We start from the raw sequence: 17,825 nt of genomic DNA on the forward strand, positions 1-17,825 counted from the left end.
GTTCAGGTTACATTATTGCCAAAGTGAAATTACATATTAATGAATAATTACATTTCACAAGAAATAATCACAACCATAATAAATAATCACAAAATAATCACAATCACAAGAAATAATCACAACCATAATAAATAATCACAAAATAATCACAATCACAAGAAATAATCACAACCACAAGAAATAATCACAAAATAATCACAATCACAAGAAATAATCACAACCATAATAAATAATCACAAAATAATCACAGTCACAAGAAATAATCACAACCACAAGAAATAATCACAAAATAATCACAATCACAAGAAATAATCACAACCATAATAAATAATCACAAAATAATCACAGTCACAAGAAATAATCACAACCACAAGAAATAATCACAAAATAATCACAGTCACAAGAAATAATCACAACCATAATAAATAATCACAAAATAATCACAGTCACAAGAAATAATCACAACCACAAGAAATAATCACAAAATAATCACAACCACAAGAAATAATCACAACCATAATAAATAATCACAAAATAATCACAGTCACAAGAAATAATCACAACCACAAGAAATAATCACAAGAAATAATCACAATCACAAGAAATAATCACAAGAAATAATCACAATCACAAGAAATAATCACAAAATAATCACAGTCACAAGAAATAATCACAAAATAATCACAGTCACAAGAAATAATCACAAGAAATAATCACAATCACAAGAAATAATCACAAAATAATCACAATCACAAGAAATAATCACAAGAAATAATCACAACCACAAGAAATAATCACAATCACAAGAAATAATCACAAGAAATAATCACAAAATAATCACAAGAAATAATCACAAAATCATCCTAATCACAATATACCAAATACATTTTAATATATTTTATTGGCTCTCTATTATATCTATTAGGCTGTTTACGGTACAAGCCGTGTTTCCATGCGTGCCTTATCCAGACAGAGAGCGTGATGACGTCGAACAGACGTAACCTGACGTGCTACACATCAGTCTCTCTCACTGGATGTTTATTGTTTGAAGCTTTGAGGCTGCAGTCAGTCAACAGCAGGTAAGAACAAAACAACATAACTCACCTCGCTCACATGTCACTTTATACACCCTGTCGTGTATGAACATGTCAGCTGCTAGGTAACAGAATTCACCAAAGTTTACCTAAATGAGAAACGCCTTTAAACACGGTGCACTTTACAGGCTAGCATGCTAACGTTAGCATGATGCTACATGATATAAGCTGCTGTCTGTGACTCCATGGCAACTATGTTTCTACCAGGATAAATGTCACCATATCAACACGGCTTGTTCCTCAAGTTGTGCTCCACATCATGGTGTGTTTGTCTTGCTTGGCAGGGAGTTCCTAGCTTATCTGTGAGTCTAGCTAGCTGTTGAATTAACTAAGTGACAGAACAAAGAAAACAAAACAAAACAAAGCATGTGTGTCATGTGTTTCAGCCTCTGATGCTGCTCATCAGCACTTTACTTGTGTTGCATTTACAAAGCAGCTTTATAACAACGACCAGCAACATCCAGATTCTTGCTGTTGTTGCACAAGTTAGACTAACAAACACAATCAGCAAGCTAATTCAACTAGCTATCTACCTAAAAAGCATGTGAGTTAAGTAGATTTCATCACCAACTGGAGCAGGCAACACTTTGGGGGACACTTACATGCATGTTTTTAAAGATTAGAGATCCTTAAATCCCCTCAAAGATGTCCTAGTTGTGTTACAGATAAGGGACAACTCGACTTTTCACATTATATAATGGTTATTATGAGTCTTATTTGGCACTTCTTGCATCATTTTCTGTAGAGTTGTGCCTCATGGGATGTGGCCCAGTTTGTGCCTCACACATTAGTCACTCTTTGTAACTTTTGCATTGATGCATTAATGAATCACACTTTGAAAAACTTGTAAAACATTTTGATCCATTAGACATTTCTCTAACCCTGTCACCTTTTCCTGCCAAGGTGTTTGTTTGTTTATTAAGATCCCCATTAGCTTTTGCATAGCAGCAGCTATTCTTCCTGGGGTCCACATAGTTTCCATGGTGACAATACAAAAATACACATTCACACTGGTAACATAACACATGGTAATACACGTCAACTGTAAATAAAACAATAACAACTGACAGTTTAAATAACAAAAACACAAAGAAAATAGAGCGGCTCCGACTGAATCTATCATGATCTAACAGATAAATATCATCATTTAACATGGAATGCCCATAATACCTTTACACACCCAAGAATACTTATTAATTACTAAAGTTTCTTCTTAAGTAATGCTCTTTTAGTGATTTTTTAAAACCATATATAGTATCCTGCCAAGGTGTGTTTTCATTCCATGACCCAAATAAAGATGGCAACCAGAAAGTATAGCCCAACTATCTGCTCGCCTTTTATTTTTTTGGTCAGGAAGGAGCCCTATCTTTTTTAAATACAAAAAGTCTTTTATATATGTGTAAAGGCCACTCCTCAGTTGAGGTAAATATTTGAGGATTAATAGTAATCTTAAATGATACTGATACACTGCATTTTGTTTACTTATGGTAAACAATAACAGATTGTCCGACTTTTCTGTTACTTACTGAAATAGTACATTAGTTTTGAAAACTAAAACGTTTTCTGTTGTGCTACAGGGATAAAAAAAAAAACTACAATACACACACCATCTTCACTTTGTGCTCATTTGAAATCAGCCATTATTGGCACTTCCAAGCAGCCCATATCCACTTTGACATGATAATTACAAAATAAAAGTGACTTTTATTCACCAAAATAATTCTTTGACAGGCCTTTTAATGACTTTTTAAAAAATAAATATTCATTCAATCCTTAGAATGGCAACAGTCTAATTTGCTGCTCTCAACACTCTGAGTCACCAAGATAAACAACAACAAACAGTAAATGGCTTCATGTTTGTACTGAAAATTACCCCGTTGTCAAAAATTATTTCAAACCATTTAATGAAGAACTGAGTGATATATGATATTTCTATGACATACTATACTATGACTTTTATATAACCTACTATGACTTTATTGACTCTTATTACATGCTATACTATGACATTTGTGACATTTTTATGGCATGCAATACTATGACATTTTTTGACTTTTATTACACACTGCACTACGACTTCATTTATGACTATTTTTATGACAGCAACAGAAATAATTCTATGCCTGGATATGAATACGGTTTGATACATTCCAGTTAGGGTTTTACAGTCATTCACAAAAAAAAATTACAAGGTTGATTTAATATTATTTATTAATCGAGATGTCTAGAAAGTCTCCTCTTGAAAGCTATAGTCTCTGGACAGCAAATGCCTTGGTCGATGAGCAAAGTTCATACCAAATACCAGCTGTGTTACTGATACGTTGTCACATGTTTTTGTAGGTAGGATGTTGCGGCTTCGCTGTAAGACCAAAAATGGGAGCCACATAATGCAAGGCTTGACTCATCAGTCCTGTGTGCAAGAGCTGAAGAGTAAGGTGGAGGAGCTGACTGGTATCCCCTGTGATGTGCAGAAAATTATGGTTGGTTATCCACCCTCCAGCCTTGATCTTCGAAATGGAGACGCTCACCTCAAGGACTACCCCATCAAATCAGGCAAGTTGTCAAACATCCAGATAAATTCACATCATTTATTGTTTATATGACTATTTTATTATTTAAATACATACATGTTTTCAAGATATAACATAAGTGCAATTTCAGTATTTTTTAGAAGAAATATTCATTATGAAAATTCTGGACAGTGATCTATGAATCAGTTCATGTGGGTTGTAAGTTGCTGTGGAATATTTTGAACTTAAAGGAGCAATATGTAGCACTGACAGCTAGCGTTTAAAATGGGAAACAGCAGTCCAAATTCAAAAGATACATAAATTCAAAACATCGGAGCTGTGGCCCATCCGCTCCTTCGGTGTGACTGATAGCAGTTTGCGCAAATTTCCACAATTTGAGGGTTACCTTCCAGATGCGACCGCGTTAGCCTCTGGCCAGCGGTAGTCGGAATCACTTCACCGGCTGTGTGTCTCAAATATTCACTTCCGTGATAACCCAGCTGCACACGGACCACAGAGAGATGGGTAGAACGTAATGTTAACGTCATCTCTGTTGATCCAGTGTGTTGCTTTGCTTCCATGGCTGCAGAAGGCTGTTTGGAGCGCCAGTTTGTTTCATATGTGGCAACGGGGTGTTGAAATGGGTAGTGGACGGGGTCACACAGGCCAAAACAAAAAACATCCGGACGGTAATGGAAATTTCAAAGGAGAACACACTGGCTGTATTGTTGTCAGAGAAGCCAGTATTACAGTTCAGCATGTTTCCTTAATCTCTGACGACATATCATGGTCATTTTATGATGTATTACCGTAAATATATTACATATTGGTCCTTTAATTCTTTAATGCTGTGAGGAAGTCAGATGGAACTTAGTTCATCCCATTGTATTGGAGTGGCAGCAGAAATCTCAAAACATGGCAAACGAGGTTTTTCCCTCTCAATCTCTTCTTACCAAAGTCTGACCAGGCTGAACTATGTTGCATCACCCTCTGCAGGAGACACACTCATTGTCGAGGAAGAAAAAAACAAACCAAAGCCTCCTCAGGATCATCCCACTGTGACTAAAACACCACGCCTGGAAGCCTCACCCACGCTGGCACGTCGAGTGGTCCCAGCTGACAACTCCTGCCTCTTCACCAGTGTGTATTATGTGGTGGAAGGTGGTGTATACGACCCCGCTTGTGTCCCTGAGATGCGAGGCCTCATCGCCCAGATTGTGTCAAGTGACGCCGCAGCTTACTCCGAAGCGGTGTTGGGCAAGACCAATGAGGAGTACTGCACTTGGATAAGACGTGATGACACCTGGGGGGGAGCCATCGAGGTGTCTATTCTGTCCAAGTTTTACCAGTGTGAGATCTGTGTGGTGGACACTCAGACAGTCAGAGTGGATCGATTCGGGGAGGATGCCGGCTACCACAAGCGTGTGCTGCTCATCTACGACGGCATCCACTACGACCCGCTGCAGAAAGAAACGCCCGGCTCCGACGCTCCGGCCCACACTATCTTCTCCACCACGGATGACGTAATCCTGGCCCAGGCCCTCGAGCTGGCAGACGAGGCTCGCCGCAAGCGGCAGTTCACGGACGTTAACCGCTTTGCATTGCGCTGCATGGTGTGCCAGACGGGCCTGGTGGGACAAAAGGAAGCTCGTGAGCATGCCAAGGAGACAGGCCACACTAATTTTGGCGAAGTGTGAACACTGTTTTTGTCTTTTTCTCCCTCTCACAAATAAAAACCACCACCAACCCCGTGCCCCACGTCTGGCAACTCTGTTGGTCTATCTGTCAATCTGCTTGTGTGATCCTCTACCTCACATTGTCCAGCGACATCTATGGAGAATCTGCAGACAGTGTGTTCAGCCTCTAACCTGTTCAGTATTACTTTTTAACTGCTGTCAGTTCTCAAAGTCAGAAACGCTACTGCAGTGCTCCGATGTCTTTAAACCATCATTATAGTCAGTTAGGGATGGTTTCAAATCTGTTCAACTGGGTCAAGTAAAATATGCAAACCATTCTTACGATTTGTTTTAATCTCTTTTGAATACTCGATGGCTGGGTTATATTGATATAACAAACCAAATAGCGACTGATGTGTTGTCAATTAGAAAATGCGCCAAATTGCCAATACTTACCTGTGAGTGGCTAAACTTATATTTGATAAAACCACGCTATCTGGCTCTAGAAAGAGTTTAAAACTACCACTAAGAATTATTTGCACTATATGATATGATCCTATTCACTGTTGTCTTAAGCGCAGCACACAAAGTATGACTGTTATTCATCACGTTGGTTATGTAGCATGTTTTTTATTTCCCCAATGTTGACAGATGTATGTCAGAAACACTTCCAATACTAAAAAAACGGATCATTTGGTTAACTTTAGATGTCTGAATTGGTCAGCACAGTTGTGCTGTGTTAATGCTAAACTGGATTCATCTTTATACAAATATGACATCTCTTTGAATTATTTGAGATTGAGGTTTGAGATTGAGGTTATGCATTTTGAAATACAATGTCATGTTGCAAATTGTGATCCAAAATTAGCCTAATTACTTATGTGGGACTTTATCGTGTTTTTCCCTTTCCTTTTTTTTGATGTTGCAATGTGGTTTATCAGTGAGCTTATTTTAGATTAGACAAAAAAAAGTAATGGTGCTGAAAACAACACATTTCACAAAGTCTGTTGCTGTTATTCTTCATGGGTACGACAGTATTTCAGGAGTGTCATTTTTAATTCTAGTGTGTTCATTTTCAAATGTCAACATGCTGTATTTTTTTTTAATGTTTTTTTTTGTTTCATATTACTGAATATTTTTGAAAAACACTAAGCGTGATGATGTGTTTGCGTGTTGGATTTCAGAACACAAATCATGGTGAGAGGGAAGTGTACTGACTTGAAATCTGAAAGGAGTGAGTGTAAGATATGCTATATGAGATAAATCCTGCTCACTTACTGCATTTACTGTTCAGGTACAGTCCACAATGTGTTTAGCTAATCAGCATTAAACATTCATCTTTGCAATTTTAAATTTTCCGTTCACATTCGCAGCCTAAAAATATCTCTAGTCAGGGTGTAAAAACAGGGTGTAAACTATGAGTAAAAGTCCATTTTATGGTTTAATATGTAATGCATGTTGTCCAAAAAACGTTCCACCGTATGTTTCGTACAACTGGAGCATGTTCTCACATTTTCAGCTAAAGTCAGGCATCATCTCTTTACTAATTCCTTTGATATGCACTGCCTATAAGGATGAAGCATGCATTTACTTATGTTAAACCACAGCTCAACAGTGTTAAAATGTTGTCCTTGAAGCACAGTTTATTGTGGCCTCATGTTGTACAGAACCAGTATTTCTACTTCGCATATCTGTGATGGTAGTATTGGTACCGAGTTGTTGCCAAAAACAATTATTGTGGCCAACTTTTAGAGTTTTCTTTTTTAAGATTATATTTTGGGCTTTTATGCCTTTAATAATAGTGATAGTTATGAAAGGGGGAGAGAGAGGGGATGACATGCAGCAAAGGGCCACAGGTCGGATTTGTCTTTTTTTCAGACTCCGAGATGGCGCTGGGAATTAACTAAAGGCAAAGCTTAAATATCAAATAATTTCTTTATTTGAATGTGAATTACTATTATTTTTCCCCTCGTTTGTTACATTCAGGTGGTTAATTTCATTTTTAACAGTGATTATGGATTAGTCAGCTTGCATAAAAGTGAAACTATGAAATGGCTTTGTTGTATTTTGTATTTACCAAGTTCTCATGACTCTTCAAGGACAATAACAATGAATGTTGCACACAAAGCACTACAGAATAACTGGATTTACTTGATTTTTTTCAGTGTTGTCACAATTAAAAGTTATAACCGACTGTGTTGTGTACGAGTCGTTGTCAACTTTTTATTTGTTTATTTGCGATTATGTTTTATGCCTGTAGTGATTGTTAGAATTCTGTTCAGTTTATTTTCTAATAATAATTGTAATAATAATTGTCCCCACATCACCCATCTATTTAGCTCCTATTGGCAATCAATGGCCACTGGGAATAAGCCCTTGTTGGCTAAACAACATCCTGAGCCATCGTAGTGGGATTACACTACCTGCATGTTATTTTAAGGAACGTCTACCCTTTCCTAATAGGATCTAAGATTTATTCACCAGCTGTTTATAGCAGCAGTGATAGCTGCTACTTCTGGTCAAAGAGGCCATGTGACATATAAGAGTTACAGTACACTCAACATTTGCAGTTAGCGTTTAGGCCTAAACTAGTTTGTGTCTAGAGTGATGAAGGGATATTTTTTAATATGTATGATAAAGACCCTTCTTTTTTAAACTGTATGGACCTTTCCCATGTCTCACCTGATTTTTATCTGTGCATTTTCTTCATAGTAGGCATTATTCATGCCTACATGTTGACATGTTATAGCAGAAAACCCATAGGTGTAATTAATAACTCAGCGGCGCTCTTGAGTGGGATGGAGCCATCGTTATTAGATATAAGCCCTTTTTCTCCTATGACTAGCTAATACATGTACTGTATGCCTTGAAAAAGCCTGTCTTGCCAGCTTGCAGCTTGAAAAAGTCTTTTTTATCTGGTGTTGAGATTTTAGCTGTCCCAAATGCATACAAATTCTATATTGTATGTGAATTATAAATGGTATACAGTACTGGTGGAATGCAACAAAACTTATTATACGAAGACTTTTTTCATAAAATTTTCCGACATATTATACGATGACTATTTTTATGAAATATTTCGACATACTATATTATGACTTTTTTTGATGAAATTTTACGACATACTATACTATGACCTTTTTTTCAAACATTTTATGACATACTATAGTATGACTTTTTTTCATGAAATCTTTCGCCACACTATACTATGACTTTTGTTCATGAAATCTTTCGCCACACTATACTATGACTTCTGTTCATGAAAGTTTTCGACAAACTTTACTGTGACTTTTTTTCAATGAAACTTTTCGACAAACTATACTATGAATTTTTTTCATGAAATTTTTCGACACACTATACTATGACTTTTTTTGATGAAATTTTACGACATACTATACTATGACCTTTTTTTCAAACATTTTATGACATACTATAGTATGACTTTTTTTCATGAAATCTTTCGCCACACTATACTATGACTTTTGTTCATGAAAGTTTTCGACAAACTTTACTGTGACTTTTTTTCAATGAAACTTTTCGACAAACTATACTATGAATTTTTTTCATGAAATTTTTCGACACACTATACTATGACTTGTTCATGAACATTTTCAACATACAATACTGTGACTTTTTTTCAATGAAATTTTTCGACAAACTATACTTTGACTTTTTTCCAATGAAATTTTTCGACACTATACTATGACCTTTTTTTCAAACATTTTATGACATACTATAGTGTGAAATTTTTTCATGAATTCTTTCGCCACACTATACTATGACTTCTGTTCATGAAACTTTTCGACAAACTATACTGAATTTTTTTCATGAAATTTTTCGACACACTATACTATGACTTTTGTTCATGAACATTTTTGACATACAATACTGTGACTTTTTTCAATGAAACTTTTCGACAAACTATACTATGAATTTTTTTCATGAAATTTTTCGACATACTATACTATGACCTTTTTTCCATAACATTTTTTGACATACAATACTATGACTTTTGTTCATGACACTTTTTGACATACTATACTATGAATTTTTTTCATGAAATTCTTCGACATACTATACTATTATACCCACATAATAAGTAACATTTTCAATGCAGGACTTTCACTTGTAACAGAGTATTTTTATAGTGGTATAGTAGGCTAGTTTTAATTAAGTAAAGGATCTGAATCCTTCATGTCGAGCTCACATGCTGGATATTGTCAATAAAGCTATTTAATTAATTTAATTATTAGGCTATTTATTTAACTATTTATTTATTAATTAATTTAATTCATGTAACGAAAATACCGCTTAGAGTAAATGTTTACATTTCCTCTCACAGTAGATAAGGAGCCTACACACTACAGGGAGTTAGAAACAGAGACACTGATTAGCAGATTACTGCAGTTGTAGGTACCATGACAACAAGGGCTAGTGCGTCTTAATGAGAAGGCTGCTCTCTGATTGGCTGAGAGCTTAGAGCACAAAGTCCCTCCATGCAGGTAACACAGAGCCGCTCACTCACTCACCCAAGTCTTCACCTGCACCAGAAGCAGGAGATGGATAACTAAAGACTAATGCAAGGAGATTCTTACAGGTATGTTCTCAATTAATGCAATGTACAGTTTGTGATCCGTTTAATCTATTTACAGCTTGTTTATACAACACTTTAAATTAGTTAACATGGTGTTTTTCTTCTGACGTTAATATGAGAGATGAATGAATAACTCATATGAATTAAATTAGCTTATATCAACCTGAGTTTAAGATAATTTATGATAGCTTGAACTACTTTTATTTCTGCCCAGCTTCTGTTGCCACTTCATATTTGTGTACAGTGTTATATAGTTGATATATTAATGAACTTCTTTACAGAGTTTAGTCAGCCTTTGTATTATTTGCAAACTAGTTCAGTTGTCATTTGGGACTGAAGTAGTAGTTTTATATATATATATATAACTAACATCCTTTGATCAATTGGATGTTTTGTATGTTTTGTAAAGACTGTATTTGGGGCAGATAATCTTTATTACAAAGGACATGAAGCATAATACTTGAATCTGAAGGCCAGGTTGAAATGAACAGTGATGATTTGACCCAGTTGCTCAATCCCCTTCAAACAATGCATTAAGGATCATAAAAGCTTGGCCAGTTGCTCTTTTATAGCCACAATCAAAACAACACTGCGACTGTGTTATTGAAGCAGAGATTACAGTTTTCCAAGGAGTTGGACATGGCACTTAAATTTATTGCCTCAACCTCGGCACATCCTGCTTTTTTTTCTGTGGCGGTTGCTACTGTACTGTGTTGATAGGTGTATCTATTTGGAGATAACATTATGATGTATACTCATCCCTGTCCTTTCACAGGAAACGGGTTAATGACTAACTACCGCCTTTTTAGTCTGAGGTTTTGTTATGACAAGGGAAAAAACCCAAGTCACACAGCACAGGAACTTTATATAATACTTAGGGAAGGCAAATTTGATTACCAAAAATCAGTAGCTTTAAAAATACTCCATCAGAATTGTTATTTGCATGTAATCAACCCAGATTGTGTCAGGTTGATACAATAAATGTTATCTCAGATTCATATCCTCACCTGCATGCAGCGGGACACATGGGGACATTTCCATATTGGCCTGGCGATAGGGACTTTTACAGGGATGAGATGACAAAGCGTGAACAGTGAACAGGAGTGCTTTTGTGCCTTGTCTTGGCTTATCTAGCAGCCCTTCCCTCTCAGGTGTTGAAACTTATCCAAAAGTGAATTTCTTTTCACTCGGATCAGACAGACGTTCCTTTTATACAAACCTTCTACAGCTATACTGTAGAAAAGTAAAATGTATCTCTAAAAGTTGTTTTCTTCTGGTAGAAATCGCATGCTCAAATAGCTGCGCCTTCAATTTGTAATCTCCTTTACAGTAAACAACGTCTCACATTGCCAGCATAGTGCCTATATTTAACATCCCCAGGAGGACACTAATCCCAAACCATGATATTAACATTTACGTTCTCTTTGTATCGCACCACGTTAAGCTCATAATAATTTCTGTGGACAAACATACACCCAAATTAATAATGTTGCAGTCAGACAACATGGTCGAACTGAATATCATATGGCTTTCAGGGGATCATTGCTGCTGCCCTCCATTCCCTCTGAAACTGATCCGGTTGAGGAAGATTAGGAGTGGCATGTGTGCTGTAATCTGAGTCACATGCAGTTAGAGGACTAGTCAGATATCTGTCAGAAACACACTAAGCTATGATACCCTGTCATTCTGTCCAGTCAACAGAAAGATGGTGTGCATGTAAAACACACCACAGGCTTACACAGGATGTTACATGTGGATGAGATGATATTAAGGCAGGTATGTTTAGATAGAAATCTAGAAAATTGCCTAATAAATCAAACATTACTTGTCCATATAAACATATTTTAGCCAATTAACATCACTGTGAACCATTTGCCAAATATACCGCACTCTTTTAGATGGACTCACTGGTAATCGCTTTCACCAGTTAAATATGAAAATTAATGAGCAGAGTCTTAAGACTAAATTAGATGATCATTAGTTAACATTTAGTCGCCTTTAATTTTTTTTCTTCTTAAAAGTTACGTTACAACTGCACAGTAATGCCATTGTGAGCATGATTTTGAAAACTAGTTGGGAGCTATAACACCTTAGCTTTTTTATCTCTATGTTATCAGAAAATCAGACCTAGAAGAATACTAAGCAAATATGGATGTTGTGAAAATAATATAGTTTAAAATCTGTCTTACTGTTTTGCATTAAAATGGTTGCAGCAATTGATTCTTAAGTGTATAAACACTTCAGTAGTTTTCTGAAACTGTGCCTTTGAGCAAAGACATTTTACTTAATGAAAACAAAACTTACCAAAGGATGGATCGCCTATCTAGAGGAGGTTTAGATAATTGATTTTACAGAGGCCGTAAAGGAATTCTTTAACACTTTTTATTCACTTGTAATAGTTTTTGAGTTGTCTTTCAACACTCGCAATAGTTATAGTTTTCTCTTGTGATATACATTAATGCTGTGCCTGCCACCAGACACATTTGTTGTTCTTTAATGGCATCATGATGTAAGTCTACAATTGAGCACTCTTGTCCAAGTCATGCTACCATATTATAAATGTGTTATGAAGGCACAGATTCTTGAGCAACCACAATGCACTCCATGTTTACAGTACAGGCTAATAACATTAAAGTAACCCGGGACTAAATTTAACCCTGGGTTGACATAACTCCAGGTGATCCTGACATGTTTGACTGTTTATATTTAATCCTGAGCTAGTAGTAAAGACGGCTCAGCCTGATCTGGAGCTGTTCAGTCGCCTGTGGTGCTGATTTACGTTCATTTTGTCTGCTTACATTCTTTGGAAACAAATGTATGGCTCACTTGGCTCCAAGCCATATATTGTTAATCAGTGTCTGTGCACATTGTACGGTCAATTACTTATTAATTATAGAGGAAGCCAAAGTCTAAATTCCTTTACAGCTAAAATCAGATGTGGTCAAAGTTCTGGGTTTAGAATTATGGTTGATGCATCTACAGATAACACTGACTTTCTTTGTTTTGTTAGAGCTGTGATTAGAGCTTTGTTGATCAATAAGTGCATGTCGAGCCCTGTAGAGTTTCACTGTGTGAGAATTCGCACTTTTTTGCACAGAACATCAGGCATGATTAGTATCTAGCATATTTTTTGTTGCAAAATTGTACACAGACTACCAGTATTGAAAGTTCTTTTTTGTTTTCTTAATGCATACCGTTGTTAGTGGTCTGGACGTTGTAGAAATCTGGTAATTTCTCAATACCAGGAACTGACTTATTGGTGCCTACTGCTATTATTAGCTTCCTTCCATCTTTCATTGAAATCTATGTGTTAAATGTACTCTAAAAACTTGATCATACAATTTTTCCAGCTATTTGTAAATCATGACATTACGGATGTCTATAGAAAAGCCATCATAACATCACACCAGTGTGTTTTCTGCCTACAGGTTGTGCACACAGTTATTTGTAAACTGCATACCCGTTCATGCGAATTATAAATGGCTGCATAAGGTTATCACTATAACACAAAAGCAATTGTAACGTTAGACCAAAAATATTGCAAGAGATATAATGCAAACGTGCTGCAAGGGAATGCAATAGGAAAGTATTTTAAAGGGCAGATCCATGTGCGTTCTTTTCTGTTTGTTTGTTTGTTTCAAATGGAAACGCCGACTCAGCCGTTAGCAAAAAGCAGTGACGTAGGTTACCAAAATAAGCTAATCAATAAGGTTATGAATAATGTGAATGCTAGCACTAGCTAGCACTAGCTAGCCCCAGCATTAGCTGTGCTAAGTTTGGAAATGAAAGGGTTGGTTCAGATTTTTTTAAGCAGGGTTGTATGTATACTCCCGTGTTGTGTGAGGTTAAATTACTGTTTTTGTGACTGGAGTCTGGTGGCTTTGAAGAGACAGTATAACGGCTTCAGTTCCCCGTACAGAAAGGGCTGTCTGATGGCCACCAGACTACATTCACAAAAACAGTAATTTTACCTCACAGAACACGGGAGTTGCTGTTGGTTAGTTAGTTTGTGTTTTTTGAGTGACTTTTGGATCCGAACTAGTGTGGCATCCACAGCAGTACATCGCTTAGCTTCCGTGCCGATACTTCTGTCTGCGTCTCCAAACTGGGAGCATATCGACCGCCAGTTAAGTTACCTGTAATACACTAATCAATGGCCATAAGGATGTATATATACTGTGCATATAGCAGCGTCATCATGCAGTAACTTAGTTCAGGTCACGTGGGAAAAAGTTTTTAAAAGGGCTTTTGGAAAAAAGCATTTTGACACTTAAATATACATACTTCAACAAAAATGTCAATGTTTGGATTTGAATACATAAGAAACACCACTGGGAAGTTACAGGATGATATAAAAACCTCAAACAAATTCTAATAATAATGGACCCACCCTTTAAAGAAGATTCCCAATGTGATCCTTTAGGGACTCATTTCATACTGTACAAAAATGCATGCAAACCAATTGCTGTCTGGAATATAGAAAAAATAAAAAACGTGGAAAAGTGATAAATAGAGACATAAAAGATTTAGTTAAAATATGCAAAACTAGTATGTTACATTAAATAGAATCTACTTTTGAATGCTCTGCGTTTTTTTTTTAATAACTTCGCTCTGCCAAGCTTGTAGAGGAACAATTTTAATTTGAACTCACCATGTATTCCTTTTGTCACAGGGTGAAACACAACAATCTGTGCTACTAACTTAAGATAAACTAGGGCACTAAGATGCCCAAAAGTGATACCTGGCCAGGTGGCATTGGATTGGATACGACGACTGGCATGGACAGTGCTGGCAGCTGTGACAGCGTTCTCAGCGCCAATTCTGGCTTTGTAAGTTTCTGACCTTACCTCCCAACTCTTCCCAACTTATTAGTTCTACTAATCATTATACAAAACAACATGAGATTATGTATCAAGACAAAACCATGAAAGTTGAAACATAAAAGCAAAGTGATGCAAATGGTCTCATAGTTTTTCTGGTAATAGATCGTGTAATAGATAGTGAGTAATAGATGATAATAGATGTATCTAAATAGATGTGAAGGGTTTGTCTGATAAAATGTGATGTTAATTTCTAAAATCCTTTGGGATATCTCATTGTGGAACTGTTGTCAAAAGGAAAACATTACTTTTTTATGTATTACAGAGTGATGATAGTCTGGAGCACCTGACTGCTGAAGAGAAGGCATGTCTCATGTTTTTGGAGGAGACTATTGATTCTTTGGATACTGAGGAAGATAGCGGACTGTCCAATGATGAACCAGACCAACTGCCCTGCCCTGGCAACCTTGCCAACAAACTGGCTGATCTGTCAGCCTCCATGAGCAAAAGCAAGCTCAACAGTGAGTTAATCTCTGGGCACAGATACAGAATTAGCTATCAGTTGTCAATTAAATACTTTCTAGTGACAAACGTGTTTGTTTGTTTTTCAGGTCCACAGCACTATGCCTCTACGGAACCCATGAAGGAAAATGTTGACACCAAACCCATGCACAGCTACCTGGTTCCTACACCTTTTGTTGTGGCAAGCAGCTCTCCATGTCCTGTACTCAGCGCAAAGCCGGGTGTCCCTCCAGACAAGAACCTCAGCTCTAAGCCTCATTTCACTACTTCAAGCAACAAACCTGATCACAAGCACAACCAGAAACCTGCTGCTCCCCAAGTACCTTTAGAGGTCAATGTTGTGATACCTCCTCCCACCAAACCCAGGGACTACTCGGTTAGGACAGCTGAAGTTTTATCTAGAGGTCCTCTGTCCTATGACGCACTTGTTCATCTGCGGAGGAGTGCCTCCGCAAAGAAGACACCTTTATGTCCCACAATAGATCACACTATAGAGTTGGACCAGCGTCTTCCTGTCACAGTGGACGGCCCAAACCTCGGAAATCTACCAAGATCTGACAGATCCCACTCAGAGGCTTTTAAGCCTAAAATAGGTCCTCCGGTTGTGGCCCCCAAACCCCAAAAGATTCCTACCAACATATCTGTGAAAACACAAAATGAAGCATCCGTAACCTCAGACTCTTCATACGATGTCAAGAATGCAAAAGACCCCAAGGTCGTGAGACTGGAGGCTTTGCAGAAGCTGGGTCTCCTGAAAGACCAAGAGCCAGAAAACGAGTCAGTAGCCCCACTGCCTCCCCCTAAACCTCACTCCTTTCTGGACCCAACACCCAACAGATTTAAAAAAGGTCCATCTAATGTTAATCCACAAAGAAGCCCTTCGTTTTGTTATTCTCAAGTGCCCACAGAGCCCAAGATCAAGCCTCTGCAGAGCAGTGTCAGTTTCCATCACTACTCCAGATGTGACCAACAGCCTGAGTCCGTATCATACCCCGCTCAATCCAATAGATTAGGGGCAGCTGGTCTGCAGCGCTCTGCTACTCTGGACAACCACAGAAACGGTGGGAACTGTCAGCCCGTACCCCGCAAACCCTCAAACTCAGTCGGGTATACGGTGATGGTGGTGCCTGGGATGGGAGCTGATCGAAAAGAAGCCCTCAGAAAGCTTGGACTGCTCAAAGACTAAAGCGTGTAAACAGCAGAAGTTTGCCTGCGTAAACGCAGTGCTCAGAGAGAGTTCAAGAGTACCGTCGGCTTAAAGAGAGTTAGAGCTCTAAGTGGGAACTTGGCACTGTGGCACTTTGGCAAACTAAAGCAGAAGAGGATGAAGAAGAGGAGGAGTTTAAAGGGCAAGACCAGCACTTTTGATATAGGTTTTAATACAGGGGACTGGACTTACTATTGTTCTCCTGTAGGTTTCAATCGGAAAATGCACCTTCCACATTTCAAACTCCTGAGGCTCTACATGTTTGATTAAAATGGTGTGTTAATGTAGATCCATCTAATCAGAATCTCGTATGTTCACATTTCAGTTAGATGTGACTTGACACGGCCAAACATGACACCTAATCAGCCTAAGGGTGCTTGGGTTGCTGAATGTTTGAAATACATTTTTACATACACTAGAATGCACACACAAATTTATGGCTATAATAAATTATTTGTCTAAATTCACCAATAGAAAGATATAGAGTACAGTATGCCTAGCAAGCCATATTGTGGCTTTCCATTAATCATTATACTGTGCATAACTTGCTGCTCCACTGTACTTCTACTTAAAAGGAAACATCAAATCACCAAATCAACTGATTTTTTGTTTTTTCATTACTGATTATTTCATAAGTCACAGATGTGCCTATAAGTGGATTGTTGAGTACATTCCTTGGCGCAAAGCCTCAAAGAAGAAGATCATAATTATTGTAAAACAAAATTCTGAAAGTGTTTTGGGGTGATTTTTCAGTGTTTTCTAATCTTTAGTAGCAATCAGCAGCACATTATTATTGAGATCCGATGTATCAATAGCTCACAGATTTGTTTCTACTACTATTTTATACATTATATATTGTTGGGATGGTTTTAAATATATGTGACAGCCTTCATCTTATTAACACTGGAGATATGAAAAATGATAATGTGATTATTTTTACCCACTGTTTACTATTTCCATAAATACCAGTGAAAATAAAGACGTCTGGATGTTATATACTGCGTAGTGTTATCTTTATCCTCACAAGTTTAAATCCAGTCCATCTGTTTCCCTGCAAGCAATAAATAGAGCCAACATTTTGAATTACGCAGCTTAGTTTCTGAAACTCTTAGACTGTTTGACTTGTGATTTGAGATGTGATTAACTTGAGCTCTTAATGGTTTGCCTTTTCAGACTGAGCTGTGGAGCAACATCCCACAGAGTTAGAGTGGCACAAAGCAAAAGGCCCTTTAATTCAGTCAAACTACCATCCCTGTAAACCTGCATAGTGGCAGTACCGACCCTGCTTCATCCAACACTCCACTTACAGAATGACTACCAGTCACACTACTCATCTTACTCGCGCTCGAGCGACGAGAAAGCCTGCTCAGCTGTTCTTCCATTATCCGATTATCCTGAGCCC

General features: G+C 37.4%; 2 protein-coding genes across 2 annotated transcripts; both read left to right on the forward strand.

The window, feature by feature from the left end:
* Positions 1-949: 949 nt before the first annotated feature.
* yod1 (YOD1 deubiquitinase) lies at positions 950-7,473 on the forward strand. Its single transcript, XM_037780475.1, has 3 exons — positions 950-1,079; positions 3,435-3,647; positions 4,601-7,473. Exons 2-3 carry the CDS (start codon positions 3,440-3,442, stop codon positions 5,299-5,301), a joined length of 909 nt encoding a protein of 302 aa, XP_037636403.1. The 5' UTR covers positions 950-1,079; positions 3,435-3,439; the 3' UTR covers positions 5,302-7,473.
* A 2,172-nt stretch (positions 7,474-9,645) lies between these two features.
* On the forward strand, positions 9,646-17,417 carry zgc:158258 (uncharacterized protein LOC791186 homolog). The gene is made up of 4 exons (XM_037785446.1): positions 9,646-9,877; positions 14,547-14,703; positions 15,020-15,215; positions 15,306-17,417. The coding sequence occupies exons 2-4, from the start codon at positions 14,599-14,601 to the stop codon at positions 16,400-16,402; spliced, it is 1,398 nt and encodes a 465-aa protein (XP_037641374.1). The 5' UTR covers positions 9,646-9,877; positions 14,547-14,598; the 3' UTR covers positions 16,403-17,417.
* Positions 17,418-17,825: the final 408 nt, after the last annotated feature.

Source organism: Sebastes umbrosus, chromosome 1, assembly GCF_015220745.1.
Source record: "Sebastes umbrosus isolate fSebUmb1 chromosome 1, fSebUmb1.pri, whole genome shotgun sequence".
NCBI lineage: Eukaryota > Metazoa > Chordata > Actinopteri > Perciformes > Sebastidae > Sebastes > Sebastes umbrosus.

Coding starts and splice junctions, on each gene's coding strand:
- yod1 (XM_037780475.1), top strand. CDS start 3,440: ATGTTGCGGCTTCGCTGTAAGACCAAAAATGGGAGCCACATAATGCAA. Junction 3,648..4,600: donor GGACTACCCCATCAAATCAG/GCAAGTTGTCAA, acceptor CACCCTCTGCAG/GAGACACACTCATTGTCGAG.
- zgc:158258 (XM_037785446.1), top strand. CDS start 14,599: ATGCCCAAAAGTGATACCTGGCCAGGTGGCATTGGATTGGATACGACG. Junction 14,704..15,019: donor TCAGCGCCAATTCTGGCTTT/GTAAGTTTCTGA, acceptor TATGTATTACAG/AGTGATGATAGTCTGGAGCA. Junction 15,216..15,305: donor GAGCAAAAGCAAGCTCAACA/GTGAGTTAATCT, acceptor TTTGTTTTTCAG/GTCCACAGCACTATGCCTCT.